The 19,284-nt window shown below is 42.8% G+C and overlaps 1 protein-coding gene across 1 annotated transcript in view; it reads right to left on the bottom strand.

Moving 5' to 3' along the window:
- Window positions 1–1,442: 1,442 nt before the first annotated feature.
- si:dkey-49n23.1 (semaphorin-3D) overlaps window positions 1,443–19,284 on the bottom strand; it is a 74,059-nt gene continuing 56,217 nt past the window's right edge. Inside the window, exons 7-18 of the mRNA XM_065955426.1 lie at window positions 19,258–19,284; window positions 18,994–19,136; window positions 18,622–18,736; window positions 18,342–18,411; window positions 17,315–17,459; window positions 15,092–15,314; window positions 11,460–11,548; window positions 8,988–9,029; window positions 8,547–8,704; window positions 7,403–7,467; window positions 5,342–5,499; window positions 1,443–4,085 (exon numbers count right to left, since the gene is read on the bottom strand). The exon at window positions 19,258–19,284 is cut by the window's right edge and continues 102 nt beyond it. Of these exons, the coding sequence (XP_065811498.1) occupies window positions 3,567–4,085; window positions 5,342–5,499; window positions 7,403–7,467; window positions 8,547–8,704; window positions 8,988–9,029; window positions 11,460–11,548; window positions 15,092–15,314; window positions 17,315–17,459; window positions 18,342–18,411; window positions 18,622–18,736; window positions 18,994–19,136; window positions 19,258–19,284 (1,754 nt within the window). The 3' untranslated portion in view covers window positions 1,443–3,566. The remainder of the gene's footprint in view (window positions 4,086–5,341; window positions 5,500–7,402; window positions 7,468–8,546; window positions 8,705–8,987; window positions 9,030–11,459; window positions 11,549–15,091; window positions 15,315–17,314; window positions 17,460–18,341; window positions 18,412–18,621; window positions 18,737–18,993; window positions 19,137–19,257) is intronic.

The raw sequence follows: 19,284 nt of genomic DNA, 5'->3' as shown, positions 1-19,284 counted from the left end.
TTGTGTTTCCTGGGTTCTTATGATGGTTCTTGTGTTGCCTGGGTTCTTATGATGGTTCTTATGATGGTTCTTATGATGGTTCTTGTGATGGTTCTTATGATGGTTCTTATGATGGTTCTTATGATGTTCTTGTGATGGTTCTTGTGATGGTTCTTATGATGGTTCTTATGATGGTTCTTATGATGGTTCTTGTGTTTCCTGGGTTCTTATGATGGTTCTTATGATGGTTCTTGTGATGGTTCTTGTGTTGCCTGGGTTCTTATGATGGTTCTTATGATGGTTCTTATGATGGTTCTTATGATGGTTCTTGTGTTGCCTGGGTTCTTATGATGGTTCTTATGATGGTTCTTGTGTTTCCTGGGTTCTTATGATGGTTCTTATGATGGTTCTTATGATGGTTCTTGTGATGGTTCTTGTGATGGTTCTTGTGTTGGTTCTTATGATGGTTCTTATGATGGTTCTTGTGATGGTTCTTGTGATGGTTCTTATGATGGTTCTTATGATGGTTCTTGTGTTGCCTGGGTTCTTGTGATGGTTCTTATGATGGTTCTTATGATGGTTCTTATGATGGTTCTTGTGTTGCCTGGGTTCTTATGATGGTTCTTATGATGGTTCTTATGATGGTTCTTATGATGGTTCTTGTGTTGCCTGCGTTCTTATGATGGTTCTTATGATGGTTCTTGTGTTTCCTGGGTTCTTATGATGGTTCTTATGATGGTTCTTGTGATGGTTCTTGTGATGGTTCTTGTGTTGGTTCTTATGATGGTTCTTATGATGGTTCTTGTGATGGTTCTTGTGTTGGTTCTTATGATGGTTCTTATGATGGTTCTTGTGATGGTTCTTATGATGGTTCTTGTGATGGTCGGGTTCTATATGTCTGTTGTGTATCGTGCACTTTGGGTTCTTTTCTGTTGAATTGTATTTAATTATTTTTAGTATTTAGTATTTGTTATGTTCTTGTTGTTGTTTATGTTCTTCTGTGTTTGCTTTAGTTTGTTCTTGTTTTTGCTGTTTGTCAAAGCACTTTGTAAACCTGTGTTTTTAAAAGCTGCTATATAAATAAAGTTATTATTATTATTATTATGATGAAATCCTGTTATGACCAGGAGCAATAATTGGCACATTAAAACATAGATCAGTAGGTAGACTGGGTGGAAATGATTACCCAAAGGCCTGTCTAAAGAACGAGATGGGCAGGGAATTCCAAAGGATTGGTGCTATAGCAGTAGACACACGAGTGTGTCTGACCGACAGCAGGTTAGGGTGTTGGACCTTAGGGAACGGGTTGGTGAATACAGGTGAATGACCTCTGACAAATATTCTGGGGCCTGACCGTGAAAGCCTCAAAAAGTGAGGGTGTGAATTTAAAAGCTTCAGGGAGCCGGTGCAGAGGTTTCAGTGTGGGAGTGTGGGACTTATCTTGCTCAAATAAACAAACCCTGGAGTGTTTAATCTTTTTTATTTGACATCACTTAGTGGCTTTTTTCACACAGTTTGATACAAATTCATCACTCTTGATCTCAGAAGCTTCTTAGAGTTTCATATAAACAGTCAGAAAATGAACTAATTTCTAGAATATAAAGAAAGAAAACTATCAAAAATAGAGTTCTTTAATATACACTGGTGTAACAATAATAATAATAATAATAACTAGTTACATGGCAGTTTTAATCAAAGCTATACATCATATGTTTCTTCAAGCAGGCTCCATGTGTGTGTTCTCCACTGAGGCATGAATACATTATTTTATCTGTGTTAATGAGTACTACACTTCAGAACCAGCATAAATACACGTTATTAATAAACAGTTAAATGTGTAGCAGTACAATGGGCAAACACTCTTCATGTTTAGTCTTAATTTACGGTGTAAATAAATACAGAGAGAGTTATTATGAATCCGTCTGCATTGTGGGTGAGATCCTGATACACGTTCGTCTTTGTGGCGGTCCATTATTCGCAGCTTTACAAATCTAATGTCATGTATCTGCTGCTGTTGTTCAGATGCATCACTCTCACCAGACTGTATAATATGTAACTCTGACACCTAGTGTTTAAAATGGGTACTGCAGTCTAAATTCTAAACATTATAGAGAGCTGTCTCCCCCCCCCCCCCCTCCTCTCTAGAGTGGATGCTCACACAGGTCACCATGTGGTGGACTCTGAAGCTTCAGTGTTTATCCAGCTCTGCATGCAGCTCTGGGGCGTCCAAAACGGCCGTGTGGGGGGGGTGTCTTAAAAGCGCCTACCTTCTCTGGTCCAAACAAATCCAGAGCATTCAGGAGCAGAATCTAAAGTTAGAAGGAGGACATACTGGCTGCTGCATTGTTGTCAGAGAAGCCAGCACTTCAACATAGCATGTTTCCTTAATGATCAGATAGTAAGATACCTTTATCATCTCACTCTCTACACATCTCACTGATTGGACCTTTAGGCTAACCGGAAGGCGTAAATGTTAGGACCAGTACAAGTGGGTCATCTGATAAAATCACGTAACATAATCCTGGTTTTATCTAGATAAAATCTCCAGTTTGTGTTGTTCAAAACTTTTTACTTTTTAAGGATTGGGATAACTCATGAAAATAAATTTTGGATGATTCAGATCCCTGTGGAGCAGTGGTTCTCAACTGGTGGGTTGGGGCCAAAAAGTGGGTCTAAAAATGGTTTCAGTGGGTCGCAAATGTTTTCGGAAAGTCTCTGAGGTCCAAACTGCTCTATGTTTTATTAGATAAATCTGATTGGTTGAAGAATATCAGACATTTGGGGGCTGCAATTTCTCATTAAGATGTTGGTGGTGGGTCCTGGGGTTATAACAGTTGAGAACCACTGCATAAAGAGCTGGATTCAGACTGGATTATGGAGTATAATTTAAGAAAACAATACAATTTCTCAAACAATACAACATATTTTCAAGGTTTTCAAGACATTTTTATAATCTATTTTACACGACAATGACAGAGAAGATTAGGTAGACATCAAGGCTGAAGGATTCTGTCTCTTTAACATCAATATTAAAAGATAAATATCTAATTCAAAGTTACTGTGAGGCTCTTTCAGGTTGTGTGAATGTTGGCGCCCCCTGTGGACAAAGCATGTAGTGTGATAATCTGGATTTAGTAATCCTCTCGACTCTGCATCTGGATCAGGGTCAATAAATGAGCTGGATTACAAGATCCTCGGTAGATCACCAGCTCCAGATCGTTCCTATCCACATCAAACCGTTTGATGCGAACATGCTCGTCTGAATCTTAAAGTTACAGAAAACATTCTTTAATTCTAATCTAATCTAAACCACGTCTTAAACAATAACGATTATTTGTATTAAAATAAATTCAGAGAAAATTTGCTCTATCTACATTTCTTGAGTTCTGCTTTGTCGTATTGTGAAAATATTGAGCACAGAGATAAACTAATGTCTCTGTGATTCTCTGTCAGTCTTTAAAGGGTTAATATGGGGGGTGTCACTTTACAAGGCGGCGTCATTTGCTGAAAAAGCAAACAGTCTGAAATCTTTCATTGTCCTCTGCGTGTACAGGACCTGTCAGTCTTTTTTTTATTCCCCCAGGAGACTAAAGAGGAACCTCAGGAGGGTTGTTCCTCCTCACCCGGGCTTTCCTGCTCTCCTGCTTCAGCTTCAGAGTGCGCAGTTTCTGCTGCCGCCGCTTCTCTCGGTACCACAGCTGCTCGCAGTACTCGTCCACGCTCAGACTGTTGGTCCCCACCATTTGCAGGTCTTTGTAGCTCCTCAGAGGAAGCTGCTGAGGATGCTGGGGCAGCCACGAGTTCCTGTGTCCTGGCAGTAGAGCAGGGGATGGATGAGAAGAACCCGCCCGGCCCAGAAACCCAGCAGCCCCTACTCCAGCTGTTCCGATGTGTGCGAGGGCCACGTGCTGGTTTGGGTTGTGGTTCTGCTGGAAGCGGGTTGGGTTGAGGCTGTCGTTGGAGATGATGTGAACGCGGTATCGGGCCAGGACCTGGCTGTAGGAGTGTTCGCGGCTGAAGCAGGTGTAGAGGCCCGAGTCAGAGAGCTCCAGGTGCTGAACCAGCAGCCCGCGCTTCATGTGGATGGAGCGGTGGTCATCGCTGAGCTAAGAGACGGAGAGAGGGAAAACACAGACAAGAAAATGATGCTCAAGATGTCAGTTCACTCTCTAAATTCACCTGCAGAAAATCCATCAGACTCACATTGTTCAAGCTGCAGTGTTCAACCTTCAATTCAACATACATCCATTAAATATTGCTCACATAGTTCTACAATTCTACAATTCACTTAGCAGACTCTTTTATCCAAAGCGACGTACATCAGAGAGTAAGAACAACACAAGCAAGGATCTAGAAAAAAGGGAACAATGTCAGTAAGATCAAACGATCAGCTTTGAGTCTGATTGGACACACAGGTGCTGACAGGAAGTGACCAGAGGCAAAGCACAACATTGAGGGCAGTTCTTGAGAGCTCTAATCAGTATAGAAACCATCTTATAAGTCATCGTTATCAAACAAAAACCATCGTCACAACCATCATCATCATCAATAATATGGAGACCATCATCATTAAGTTAGTCGGTATTCATAAAGAGCTGGCTCTTTAGCTTTTTCTTAAAGGTGCAGAGGGACTCTGCAGATCACATGGAGTTTGGAAGTTCATTCCACTTACCACAGTTCTTTTGTTTCGGAGTATAAAGGTGCAACAATCAGACAAGAAGGTGGACACACACTTTGGCCTTTCTATCTTCAGCTGACACCCAGTGGTGATGCTACAGTCTGTAGGGGCCCTATGCCAAAATCAACTGGGGGGCCCTCTAACCAGCGTTCATCACCACTACGTCTGTCAGTGTTCTGACGCTAACTGTATCTTTTTCTCTTTCTCTCTCCTGTAGAAGGATAAGTCCTCTTCATTTTTCTTTATTGACTTTGATTGAAAATCTTTGGTTTTGCAGGGCAAAGACAGTGAGTGCTATCAGACGGGGCCCACTTAGGGAGGTTTCCTAATTTCCTACTTTCATTGCAAAATTTGCACATTTCAGGCCACTGCTTTAATATAAGTTTGTGAGCTCTCAGGGGCCCCAAGCAGGTGCCACCTGCTGACACCTGCAGCCCATCCTCTCCTATTACTTATTTTAACTGTAATCTAAATTGTTTCTGTAAAGCACTGTGTGTTTCCCCTTGTGCATGAAGGTCTGCCTTTTCACTACAAAGATTTGTCCGTACCAATCCCTCAGTTAGACACAGTCTCTTTGTTTGTGAGTGTTAGCTATCAGACGAGAAATTAAAACATTCTTTTAAAAGAAACAATATAACTGTCTGACGTTTGCAGGATCATTCATTAAGACAGTGCTCGACGTACCTCTTTGGTTTCTTGTGTGCGGCTGAGAGTCTGCTGCTGGCTCTCCGCGTGCTGCACCGTCCACCTGACCTCGGCCTGCGGCGACCGAGGAAGACACTCCAGGAAGGTAGAATTCCCCTCCACGCCGTATACCGACTTCACCTCCACAGAGTCTAAATCTGAAAGAGCAACAGAGGGGAAAATAATCAATACAAAAAGTCAGCTTGTTTGGTTTGGTCACTCTGCATTTGAAACAGAGGGGATTATAAGGAAAAAGAGGAGGCAGAGAAAACTGCAATTACACTGTTAAACCTCTAGAGTACGCCCTTCTTCTACCTGCAGGAAGAGTAGAAGAGTAATGGAGGGTATCTCGATGAGTATTTTCAATCAGTACCGTTTGATTTAGTTCATGGTTGTTCACATATAGAATTTGTATTCTGCAAAGAAAGCTTGAATGAGAGACGACTTTACCAACTGAGCCTCAGCCGTCCCAATTTCATTTTGACGTTTTAAATTCCCTGATTGTGCACACAAATTAAAACCAAACATATTCTGGTTTTATATTTTTATATTTCAATTATATTTATATATAAATATAATAAAAATATAATGTAAAGGTTACAGTTTTTATATATATAAAATATTATATTTTTCAAATATTTTATAAATATATATATATATATATATATTTTTTTTTTGCAGTTGTGATGAAGTCTTTAATCAACTCTTTATATTTCTTCGATCTCTTTCAGGTTGTTTATAGTTTGTCTTTGGTAAGTTTTCCTGCCACCTTTTCAAGGTGAGAATAACAAAAGACTGCGTGGGACAGCCGTGGGTTTCCATGGAGACCAAATCTATCAGGTGAAACAGACGCTGACGAGTGATTCAATGGAGGATGTGCTTTACTTCATTCTGTCGTCCCATCTAAACAAAACACGCAGTGCCTGGTCCCTCTCGCTCTTTCACTGAGCGCCCCCTACAGGCCATAGCGCTGATTAGCAGCATTTGTCAATTTCTGGTTTTTGACTGTTGTATATGTATTTTTTTTAATGTTTTTGCAGCACGTTTGATGTTAGTGCATTTGTTTTGGATTTCAGTATGGGCTTCTGAGTTTGCATAGTTTTTAAATTTGCTGCACAGCTGCTCTTGTTGGCGACCGTATGAAACAGTCAAAGGTCAAACTGGAATATATAGATTAAATGTCCGCCCACAATATTCTGTGTATGGATGAAATAAATGACAAGAAAGCTTCAGACATTTTCTAAATTATTATAATTTTATTTTAAAGAAGTAAAGGTTTTATAACCACACAATACAGTTTCAGTGACCCCCCCCAATCCCAACATACTCTGTCGGACAGCGTGCGCCCTGCCCCACCTGGATCAGTTTCTGGAGTGTGAGCGCAGCCATGAGCAGCTGTACTCACATCACAGGAGAACTACAAGATCAGGTGGGAATAAGGAGAAAAAGCGTGCAGACAACATGTTGCTTTGTCTTTCTGAGGATGATTTGTTGTTCATTCGGTGCCTGTTTTGATGTAATGTTGAAAAAAGGTGAAAAATACGAGAGTCTGTATTTTGTGTTCTATTGGACTTCCTGTCCAGGTCGTTTTATTCTGTCCAGCTTGACATGTGCCTGCATCGTCCTCTGTCAAAAAATAGACTTGCAGCGTATTTGAAACAGAAGAGCGTAGTGACGCTGGTGGAACGCACCAGAGACGGACTGCGGCGCTCGCTGTGGAAACACAATCATTGACTAGAGTGGCAGCGCACTAGGGCGTAATGTGCAGCCCTGACGGCGTGCACAGAGTCTGTGGAAGTTGGAGGTTTTCATCGAGCCTCGTCTTCATTTTTTATATCAGTTAACAAGAAATGTTTTAGATAATCTAGTTTTTGTGATTTCCTTTCTGATCATAATCTTGGATCCAAACAGCTTTCTAACTGACTGTGAGGATCCAGACTGAGGACGGCCCTCTAACATGCAGTTCATACTGCTCATGCAGGTTGAGCATGATGTCACTGCGGACAGGAACGACTTTAAAACAGAGACGCTTTATTCAAATCTCAGGGAGGAAATCCTCACCGTCCTCTGTGATTGGACACTGACTCCAGGGGTCTCCGTACTTTACATCCTGTCTCCGCGCCCTCCTGAAACACACACACACACACACACACACACACACACACACACACACACACACACACACACACACACACACACACACACACACACACACACACACACACACACACACATTTTTAGAATATTCATCTTGCTGTTTCATTCAGAAACTTTACACATATATCTTCAAATGAGGTGAATTTAATCTCGTCTATAATTTCACTTTCATTGCATTTTACTTTCTTAAATATCGTGTCTGTTGTCCCGTGTGAACGAAAGTGAAATGTAGGTAAGTATGTGTGAGTGAAGTGTGAGACAGCAGACTCATCAGTTCCACGGCAGCTGACAGCCGTAGATTGTGTGGCTGCCTTCAGATAAAGTGTTATAACCTCCTCTCTGTGTTGTTACTGGTCGCCTGCCGGCTCCTCAGAGGTGACAATATGAAGCTACTGCGATTATGAACGAGGAACCACAGAGCAGGAACAGGCTAAGAAAACACAGATTGTTGTTTCAGCCAGAGTAAAGAGTGTTGTCATGTCTCCTCCCTCTGTGCTCCTCTGACTCTCAGCTTCCTGTCCCCCCCCCCTCCCCCTTTCTTTGCTTAATGTCCTTAAAGGCAGGGTTGGTCATTTTCAAAAACTAGCATCATGATTTTGAAAGTAGCATTCCCTCTGTGCTCCCTCATAAGCCACGCCCCCTCACTTACATGCACGAGCGCCGTCGCTCCAGAAGCGGACCTCAGCTCATGCTTTCAGTGTGGTCTCGAGCATGCATGGGGTAGAGAACGAGCAGGGAGACAGGGAGGCGTCTGATTGGTTCATCAGATTGGTACCTCGTGGCAGACATTGGTGGAAGTTTTTACAGACTTACAAACTGATACAGATGATGGATTTTCTTTGTTCCTTTTTCAGAGAACCTGAGTTATTAATGTCTGTCAGGACCTAAAGACAATTTACACCAGAATCTTAAAAAGTGGATCTGGAGGAAAATGACCAACCCTGACTTTAAGAGGGTAACTACTCTAAGAATCACCAGGGTTTCTGTGTATGTGTGAATACAGCATCAGTGTCTCCAGTGTCTCTCTTCTCCCTGTGCATGTTTTTACCTCTTGCTGGTGGGGAAGTATCTGGAGCAGGTCTGTCCGTCCCAGGAGCAGTAGGGGTCTCTGGCCAGGCAGCACTCGGCGCAGTCGGTCCCGTATAACTCACACCTCTGCAGACCCAGCTGGGCCACACCGAGCTCACTGGACACATACAGCTGTTGCTGTGGAGGAGGAAAACAAGTTGATTAGGCTACTGTGAATTCTTTAACTGCTGCAGAAAGGAGAAGGAGATGACAAGTCAGAGAATCAGAAGCTGGAGTTTAGGTTTTAGATAAATCAATGGCATTTAAGTTTTATTTGAAGATGGAGAATTCTGTGAAAGTTGCTCTGTGAATAACCTTACCTCCAGAGAGATTTAAATACATATCATGACTGAATGAATATCAGGAGTACATGCATCATAAAATGTCAGAGAACAGAGAAAGTTCCGGCAGAGGGACGTACTCGTTTGGTTGACAGCTCCATGCTTAGGATTGGAGTAGGACTCTGCAAAAATCAAACAAAAAGTGATAATGTCAAGCATTACACGGAAAAAATACAAGTTTGAAAGCTCATGTTGATAGTAATAACAGAAAAATACAAATAAATAAATCAGACAATCTTTAATATCCAGAGTAACTGCAACCCTGAATTTTTAAACATTTCTGAAGAAATATGTAGATTTTGTTTGTTGATTTTTATCCTCCCCATCCAAATTTCCATCAATCCTCTAAACACATGTTATAGTTAGAAGCAAAGTCCGCCCGAATGTCTTCAGATGTTTCTGTTTCAATTATTATTTTTATCAGAAGTTTGCTCCCAGTTGAAAGTGACAAAAAAAATGTATTCATATTTGATTGCACGTCAGGATGTGGAATATATTGAGGATAAAGTTAGATTACAAACTCAGAGGAAAATAAATTCTATTTTATATATTGTAATATCTTCTTATACTGTATTATTTAAGTTGTTGCTAGTTCTGATTTATTTCCTTATTAATTGTTTAGCACCAATACACCAAGTCAAATTCCTTTATGTGTAAATGTCCTTGCCAATAAAACCTGATTCTGATTCTGATTCTGATTCTGATTCTGATTCTGATTCTGATTGAGCTAATAATAAAAAAAACATTAAAAACAAACAATCCTCACGTTCACAGAGCAGCACAAAACAGTTACACCCACAAACCACACATAATGCGCGTTACACATACTGCATAAAATCTGATGTTAACACATCATAAATAATAAATGATAAAGATAAGATCATCACGTTCTCCTCCATCGTCAACATGAAGCATTATTTAAATCTTTGATTGAGGTCTGAAGGTGACATTAAGCAACAACAGAGACTCTGAAGTACTAAACTTTGTGCAGACAGTCGTGGGATAACGTCAGGAAGGCAGCATGCTCTCTGCAGACCGAGCTGATACTTCAGTCCTGCAGAGTCTGAGGAATGCCTCAGAGTTGCATTAAACTCTGTGGTTGACTTTGAGGTCACGGCAGCTACTGAGATTAGAAATCTAATGAGTCCCTTTTCTTCCCTCTGAGGGCTGAATTACCCCACAGCTCCATTTCTCTGGCTCACTGACTTGTTTCAACATTTCACAAAGGGAGTTAATGACCCCTGACCGGTGTGAGCAGAGCGGTCGAGAAAGGAGGAGGAGGAGGAGGAGTTAAAGGAGACAGGGAGTATGACTTAAAGGGAAGGAGGAAAGGTAGCAGAGTATCCTGAGTTCTGTCACAGCCGCCAAACTGACCCAATACTCAAATGTCTTTGAAACCCAGAACCTCCTCTGGCTCAAATCAGACTCAGGTGGGTAGAAAGCGATTAAATGGACACTGATGTTTGTCTCTGGGCGGTGCAGTCCACTCCAGCTGCTTCACTTTGTCTCTGCTTTTGTGTATGTTGCTGATTGAAATGTTTTAGATCCTGTTTTAATCTCAGTTATAACAAACACACAATGTGCCTCTGGTTTCCTGTTTGTCTGCTCCACATGTTGTTTTCTTACTTCCTGTCACCTGTGTTCTGTTTTAAAGCTCCTGGGCCTCATTTCCTTCAACTCATGTTCTTCGTACTTCTTTTAAGGAGGACATTTTGTTACCTTTACCCCATTTTTGTTTGTGCATAAAATACCCTAAAAGACTCATAAGCACAGAAAGCTAAAGACCGATTCACAGAACAGGTTTGTAGACACCAACTTCTGTTTTTTCCCCGCATCGGTCTAAAGGGTTACTCCACCAAACAGTTTAAAAAAAATAAAAACAGAAAGATGAAAACTTATACATACATCATTAGGCAAGTTAGCCAAATAAATGCAATGAATTTATGTGTGCCTCAATATGGGAGATTCACTTTTGAATTCAGGGCGACCAGAATTATGAAACAGGGCTCAGGTTTAAAAACACAGGTATTTTTCTCCTCCACATTATCACTTCTATTTCCGTCTCCTCTCTTCTTCTCCTCTTTCCATTTTTTTTGGTACAACTATATTTCTGTATTTTGACCTTTTCCTTCATCTTTTTCTGTCCTCCCTCGCTCTACTCTTGTCTCATTTACATGGAAGACCTTGGGAAATATGTGCCCTGCTATCTTTTTTTTTTCTGTTTGGTTGAGTAATCCCAGACCAAATATGTTCCACTGGAAACTACATGCAAAGGCCAAGTGCAGCACATCACATGGTTTAAGGGCTGGCAGACGGTACACCGGGAGACACCAGAACACACTCTGTGATTTTAGCCTTAAAAGTCCTGTGGAGCATCGTGTGTGTGTGTGTGTGTGTGTGTGTGTGTGTGTGTGTGTGGAATCAGATTTTTAAGGATCTGTGGGATCATATGGAGAAAGTAAACCTTCATGACCTGAAAGTGGTCAGCTTGATTCAGGTAGTTCTGAATGATTTTACATTAAGTATAGATATGACTGAATGCTGAGTCTCACCTGGAAGACCGTCAGCTCCTCCAGAATGACCTCCTCGTTTTCCCCGTTGTCTTTGACGACCGACACGGCCTTCACCACCTTCCCATCATCTGGAAGAGGAAAGAGAAAAACATTTTCTTAAACGTCAGTACACACAAAATGTATAATCTATCAAATAAGTCCCAGAGCTCCTCAAAACATGTGTGTGAAGTTTCTTGTTCTAAATCCACTCTGATCCTGTATTTGATCATGTCTATAAACCCCTCTATTTCAGCCCTGCTCAGAACAGGCTGTTTCTGTGTCTGTACCTTTAAATATGTAAATGAGCTCTGTCTGACCACACCCCCTCTCTGGAAGGGCTTGGGTGTACTCGGTGCTTTCTCGCTCCATGTCCTATTGTTTACGGTGAGAAGGCAGACTCAGAGGGCAGAACAAACACCTAGCTGTGGGAGTGTCACCCACCTGGGGGAGGGGCTACTGCCCTTTGTGATGTCATGAAGGGAAAATCTCCAAACAGCCTGTTTGAGCACACATTTTCTGAAAAGTGGAGCAGGGGAAAGACGGAGAGGATGGACTTTTCTCATCATTGGGGGGTTTGTAGACAGACTAGAGACACATATTGGTGTTTTAGATTTTAGATAATATGTGACCTTTAACGTTTAAAATCAAGAGGCTCCTCAGTGTCCGGCTGGTTTGAAAAAGATAAAATATTGCTTGTTTATAATTTATTGCTGCATAAAAAAGGTCTACAAGCAGCAGAGAAGAAGAGATGATTCTGCTGACGAGAGTTCAAGGACAGTGACCGAGGTTAAGAGATAAGAATCTGTAAAACTAACAACCTCTCAAACTGTTGTTAGAAAGACGTCCATGCCACTTCTACATGTTATGGATATATTGTGGATATTTCTTTAGAGTCATTCCAGGTTAACATTTCTCTCTCCAATGTTTCAGTAACATGAATAATTGTTAATCCTTCAGCTTCCTGCTTTGAATCATTTCCTAACCATCCTGTTTGAACTCTCAGTTGAGGTCAAACTGTTCCCACATGGAGGTCATCAGGTTCCACGTTTGAATTCTAACAAGAACGACCTTTTGACCTTTTGGGTTAATATTAAAGACCTTCTGTTAGAAGAAGTTATGTGTTCAGTGCTCTTTGAAGACCAGATCCATGGATTTGGATCCCCATAGGAAACAGTTCTGTCCCCAGAGAGCCAAGTCCATCAACACCTGTTGACCTGATAACTGCTCCCATATCTGGCAAACCAAGGGGAGTCCAAAACGGCCGTGTGGGGGTTGTCTTAAAAGCGCCTACCTTCTCTGGTCCAAACAAATCCAGAGCATTCAGGAGCAGAATCTAAAGTTAGAAGGAGGACATACTGGCTGCTGCATTGTTGTCAGAGAAGCCAGCACTTCAACACAGCATGTTTCCTTAATGTCTGATCAGAGAGTAAGATACCTTTATCATCTCACTCTCTACACAGCTCACTGATTGGACCTTTAAGCAGAATTGTGGTGGAAATCAGAAGCAATCTGGACAGATTTGGAAAGGCTTTTAAACACACTAGTCTTGTACCAGAATTCCTCTTTTCACAGAAAGTTAAAAGCATGAATGAAATATCTTCTGTGGGAAGAACTGGGATAAACTATGAGCTTTAAACTGCATTAGCAAGCTCCACTTAGTGCATAACCTCTGAGTCAGGTATATATAACTTCCAGAATAAACCACCTCGACGTGAGCACGTGGCTCAGCACATTATCCTTCCTAACTTTCAACACACTGAAAAAAAAGATTATCAGACGACAAGATGAGTGAGGCAGGTAGGAGAGTCTGAAAGTTCCCCGTGATGGACGGATGTTAAAGTGAGAGCACTTGAAAGAGGAACATTCATCAGGCAGGTAAACGAGCAGCTGATGGGGGGATGAGAGACGCTGGAGAGGAATCCACTTAGAGGAGATGTATGGAGCTGTGGGAGCACCTCTGAACCCTCGGCCTGTCACCAGCAGTTAAATAACCTCCACCATTTATCACACACAGACACAAACACAAACACACACACACACACACACACACACACACACACACACACACACACACATAAACACACACACACATACCTAAACACACACACGCTAACTTGCAAAGAGCAGACACACTGAAGAACCCAGTCACCCTGTCAGGAGTGTTGCTTTGGGATAAAACAGAAAACCTGTGCTTTGAAGAGATAATGAATGAACACACAGAAGTTTACACACACAACAAAAGAACAGATGAGCGGCGCTCGGTCATCCTGGACGACATGTTAATGACGTACTCAGGTTGAAGTTGAAGCTGAGGAAAGATGTTTTAACTCAGTTTCGTCTCATCTGCTGAACCTTCAATCTCTGAGGTCAAAGGTTTGTGCGTCTCATTTCTCACTGCCGTGCAGGTCGAAGAGCTCAACGCCCAATTTCCCCCAAAAATAATTAACTGGGGATTGTTGAAAAAATTAAAAGTGGGTTTAACAAAAAAATAACACTTCCTAAATGCTGCACGTCCGTCCTGTTTCTATGACAACAGTCTGTTGACAACGGCCGCTGTATGACCAACACTGCTCTGTTACTTTTTACAGCATGTTTTATATTTGAGATCGTTTATTTCCCAATCAGACGCGGAGCGAGGAGGATGTGGATACAAGATACGATCTGTTGGCAGAAATACAGGGAATATCATACATTTGGAAAAGTTGAAAGATTTTCAACTTGAACATCCAGAGAGGCTGTGCAAAAACTTTAAAGAAAGACGCTGGGCGCTGCGCTTTTTCTCCAGGCAGCCGCTTTCTGCTGCGAGCGCTCTCTATCCGTTGAAAACAATTAGAAAAAGATGCTGGCACTCAGAAAAACGCGAGGTTCTTCTTTCCCCTCGACTTGCTTTCTCTTAAAGGAAGAGTGTGCGACATGTTCCACATAAATAAATGATAAAGTCTGTCCTGTGTAAATGTGTCTGTGAGTCCTGACTGTCTACAATGAGGGAGAAGCTCGAGTCCCGCTGGCTGTGTTGTTGTCAGAGCCGTGTTTACATGGACGGGACGGCCGGCTCCTCCCCTTGTGTATAAAAGCTGTTTTAGTCAAGAACTAGAGAGAAGAAGAAGAACATACTCACTGATTATTTGGATGTTAGTAAGAGTTTTTAGATCACGCTCATTCTGTGTCAGTTTACATGAAATGTGAAGCTACGAGCTAACTAAAGAGCGCTAACATTAGCATGCTAACACAACAATGTGAAGCTACGAGCTAACTAAAGAGCGCTAACATTAGCATGCTAACACAACAATGTGAAGCTACGAGCTGACTAAAGAGCGCTAACACTGGCATGCTAACACAACAATGTGAAGCTACGAGCTAACTAAAGAGCGCTAACATTAGCATGCTAACACAACAATGCAGGACACAGGTGATTGCAGCTCGAGGACAATTTTGTCCTCCGCTTGCACCAAACTCCTTTGTACGAAGGCGAGCAGAGAGGGGTTGGAGGTGTGTCTCTGGAGGAGGGCGGAGGCTTCAGGATGGAGGAGGCGTGGCCAAACAGCAGTTTGTTTTGGTTTCATGCTGGAGCTCAAGGGCGACATCTACTGGATCAAAAAGTTGCATTCTTCCTTTAATCCCTAACCCCTCACCTGTGCCCAGGTGTAGGACGTCATATGGTCCGTCCTCGGCGTCCACTCGGTCCACTACGACCTTCTTCAGCATGTAGGTCGAGTTGACGTGGGTCAGGATGGGTCTGCCGCTCAGAGGTATGACGGGCTCAAACATCAGCTGGTGCTGCCTCATGAAGCTCACCACCTCGTCGGGGAAGTCCTTCGTAGACTTGTGAAGGGCGTCGTAGGTCTCACTGGGACACTGCAAGAGGAGAAGAAGGTGAGTGAATGTGATGAGAGGTTAAGGCTCCTCAAGACTCCAGTGTAAAAGTTAAAGGAATCTTTTGTTATTATTTGGTTTTATTTTGTATTTTGTGTTGTCTTCAGCTAAGCTTGGTGTACTTCCTGTTTCGATAAAAACCTTCTTTTATTTTGAAAGAAAATAAAAGCAAAGTTATAGGACACGCCCACCAGGAAGCTCATTTAAATTTCCCTGCGTCTGCACAGATAGCTGACCAATAGGAGGAGAGTGGGCACGTGGGGAGGTGGGCCTTAAAGAGACAGTAGTTGAAATGAAGCGTTTCAGGCAGAGGCTGACATGAGGGATTTTACTGACACCAGTATCAGGTAAGTTTGGAGGTTTTTGAGCTACAAGTCTCACAACGTTACTCAACAGGTGTCCCAGACTGACATCATTAATGGTCAAAGTGAGGATAATAGATCTCCTTTAGAAAAAAATGTAGAAAGAAAGTTTTCTATTTTGTTGTTCGTCTTGCCGTCTTTGTTTTATCCACTCCGCCTGACCCAAACCTGCCTCTCCTCTCCTCACACACAAACCCTGACGTGGCCGAGCGACTCTGCAATCATCCACATGATGCAAAACCCCCTCTGCACCAAGAGGAGAATTCCCCCCGCAGGGAGAATGAAATAACACCTGACACACTCAAACACTAAAAACCTCCGCCTCCCTGACAGGTTGAGGTTTCCCAGAGGAGTTCACTGCTGGGTGTTAAATCACCGCAGGTTGACCCTCCCACAGCTTCATCAGCTTGTTCCCATTAACGGGGGTTTGGAGTCTGATCTCACAGGAAGTTCTCAGTTATTCACACAAACACAAATACCATCCTGTCGACACTTTATTAACGGACGGTTATGGAGTGTGAACTTTAATGAGCATATGGCCAACACCTCGCCCTATTCTTAAAGGACCGGTTCACCCGAAGTAAAAATGTGATCGTGTACTTTATGTGAAAAACAAAAAAAAAAGATTGAATCATATTATACGAGAAAATCTATTGATGTCCCTGGAAACTGTTGGTAAAACGAGTGAGTTCAAGGGATACACAGTTTTAAAAATACTCTCTAGTTGAATTTTGTCGCTCTAAATTAAACCACATCATGTGTTTCTGATTGTTGACACGTGTTTACAGATAACCCTAACCCCCCTAAAGTTCCCTTTAAAGGCTTTATATGTGATTTTTCACACTTAAATGTAGAAATCAAGTCTATCCTCTGAAAATAACTCTGTGAGTTATGACTGTCTACAATGGGTGTAACACCCGAGTCCCACTGTCTGTGATGTTTTCAGAGTCCTATCTTCAGTTTGTTTACATCGCCAGGACGGCCGGCTGACTCCTCCCCTCGTGTATAAAAGTTGTTTAATTGAGGGACTAGAGAAAAGAAGAATAACATACTGTACTCACTGCTTAACTGTGTTTCTAGATCACGCTCATGCGATTTTTTGATCCAGCAGATGTCGCCCTTGAGCACCAGCATGAAACCAAAACAACTGGCGCTGCATTGTTGTGTTAGCATGCTAATGCTAGCGATCTTTATTATGCTGGTATCTTCACACTGCATGTAAATTTACCTGAAATGAGCGTGATCTAGAAACACAGTTAAGCAGTGAGTACAGTATGTTATTCTTCTTTTCTCTAGTCCCTCAATTAAACAACTTTTATACACGAGGGGAGGAGTCAGCCGGCCGTCCTGGCGATGTAAACAAACTGAAGATAGGACTCTGAAAACATCACAGACAGTGGGACTCGGGTGTTACACCCATTGTAGACAGTCATGACTCACAGAGTTATTTTCAGAGGATATACTTGATTTCTACATTTAAGTGTTAAAAATCACATAGAAAGCCTTTGAGGAGCATTGTTGTTGTTCAGAATAAAATCATAACTCTTGTTCTTTGGGGTTAAAGTTTTGTGACACACCCTGACCTCTCCACAGGGCAGCGGGTGTTTGTAAGCTACTCACAGTTCCAGGTCTGGGATAGGGGATGCGGCCCTTGTACTCCACCCAGCGATAGTCTGGACCTTCTTTATGAGCAAACGGCCCGTTGAACGCCGCTCTTATAGACGCCATGGAGTATACACACACCGCCGAACCACGGAATATGGAGCTGCAGGAGAAAGAGAAGATGGAGAGACCGATTAAAAGCAAAGGATGATGAAGAAGAGGAAAAGGTTGAGCAAATGAAAAAAGGGAGAGGAGGCGGGTATGTAAAGAACGGCGAGTAGAAGAAGAAAGACGATATATATTCAATGTTCAGTAAATAGTTCATACTGAACAGAGATTCATCCACATAAACACAAGAGAAAGATAGACAGAGTAATCAAAGAGTGAGGGAGAAAAAGAGAAGTTAAAGAGAGGAATGAACAGGAAGTCAGGTGAAGGTGGCAGGAAAGGAGGAGTAGGGATCAAATAGGAGGGGAGGAAGGAAGGATGGATGGGAGGACAGAAACACAGAGCTGGGTTTACTTTATAACATCACATCAGGGCTACAATAACACGACCAGCTGGGCCTCTTCACCTTTAGCCCTGACACCCACCCAAACCTGACCTCTGACCCCACATCCCACTGGGCGTGCACGTGCCAGCCCGCTGTTAGCGTGCACCCAAGAGCGGAGGAAATCCTCCAAACGGCCTTTCAAAGCAAAATGACCAAATTAATCTCAAACTCTTGTTTTGATCGTCTGCACCGAGGCCCGAGAGTGGAGAGGAGAGAGGAAATAGGAGAGAGGAGCGAGTAGTAGAGGAGGAGAGGAGAGAGCAGAGAGGAGAGAGGAGAGAGGAGAGAGGAGAGAGGAGAGTGGAGAGAGGAGGGAGGAGGGAGGAGAGGAGAGGAGAGGAGAGGGGAGGAGAGGAGGGAGGAGAATGTGGCCCGAGGTCTTGTAACCTTTGACCTAATCACAGCTCTGCTCATGTTCAGAACCCGATCCCTCCTCCCTCTTGTGTGACTCTGCTTCAGTTTACTCTTCTATGATCATGAGAACTTTCTCACCTGGACGTACTGAAGACCCCGTAGATGATGGGATTCTGTGGATCCTTGGTCTCCAGAACGAAGATGTCCTCTAGAGAAACAAGGAGACAGCTTTTAATTTCAACATCATGAATCAAGTGGGTGAGAGGAGAGGTTTGTCATCTTCAGGAGAGGAAGAGGAAGGAAGGAGAAACATAGGGATGACATCATCGTATCAGTGAAAGTCCAATCAAAGTGAGTTCAACGAGGGCATGGCAGCATGACAGGAAGGAAAAGGAGGGAGGACAACGAGTATTATTACCCAGCTCATCAAACTGGGTATCGACTCCTGATGGGCCGGACACAGAACAGACCAGTCTCGCTTTGAGGAAGGTGGTCCAGCGGTTGATCAGACTCCTTTTACCTCCTACGTCGTTCTAGATGGATATAGAGAGGAGAGAGGAGAGAGGAAATAGGAAAGAGGAGAGAGGAGAGAAGAGAGAGGAGAGAGGAGAGAAGAGAGGAAATAGGAAAGAGGAGAGAGGAGAGAAGAGAGAGGAGAGAGGAGAGAGGAAATAGGAAAGAGGACAGGAGAGGAAATAGGAGAGGAAATAGGAGAAGAGAGGATGTGAATATAAATGCCAAGTTTGATCCTAACAGAGTGTTTCTTTTAGTTTTGGCTTCCAGCTGTTACCTTGCAGACTCGAGCCACGCGGCTGTACACCCTCTTGTCCCACTGACCCGCCTCCACCGCCGTCTCCCTGAAGAAGAAGTAGACCTTGTCGTCGTCAGGACTATGAGTGTCGGGGATGGAGAAGGAGCCCACGAACTCCGGCTCTGAGAGGGACGGGTTTTTAAATGTTAAACTTGAATCAGAAGGTGGATGTGGTTCATTTTACAGACACATCTCTGGAAGAGAAACAAGAAACAGACTCTGAAGAGGACTGGAGCTTCTCACCATGGAGCCAGTTTAGATTGAAGGCCT

Source organism: Labrus bergylta, chromosome 5 (assembly GCF_963930695.1).
Source record: "Labrus bergylta chromosome 5, fLabBer1.1, whole genome shotgun sequence".
Taxonomy (NCBI): Eukaryota; Metazoa; Chordata; class Actinopteri; order Labriformes; family Labridae; genus Labrus; species Labrus bergylta.
This window is presented reverse-complemented; position numbering and strand designations above follow the sequence as displayed.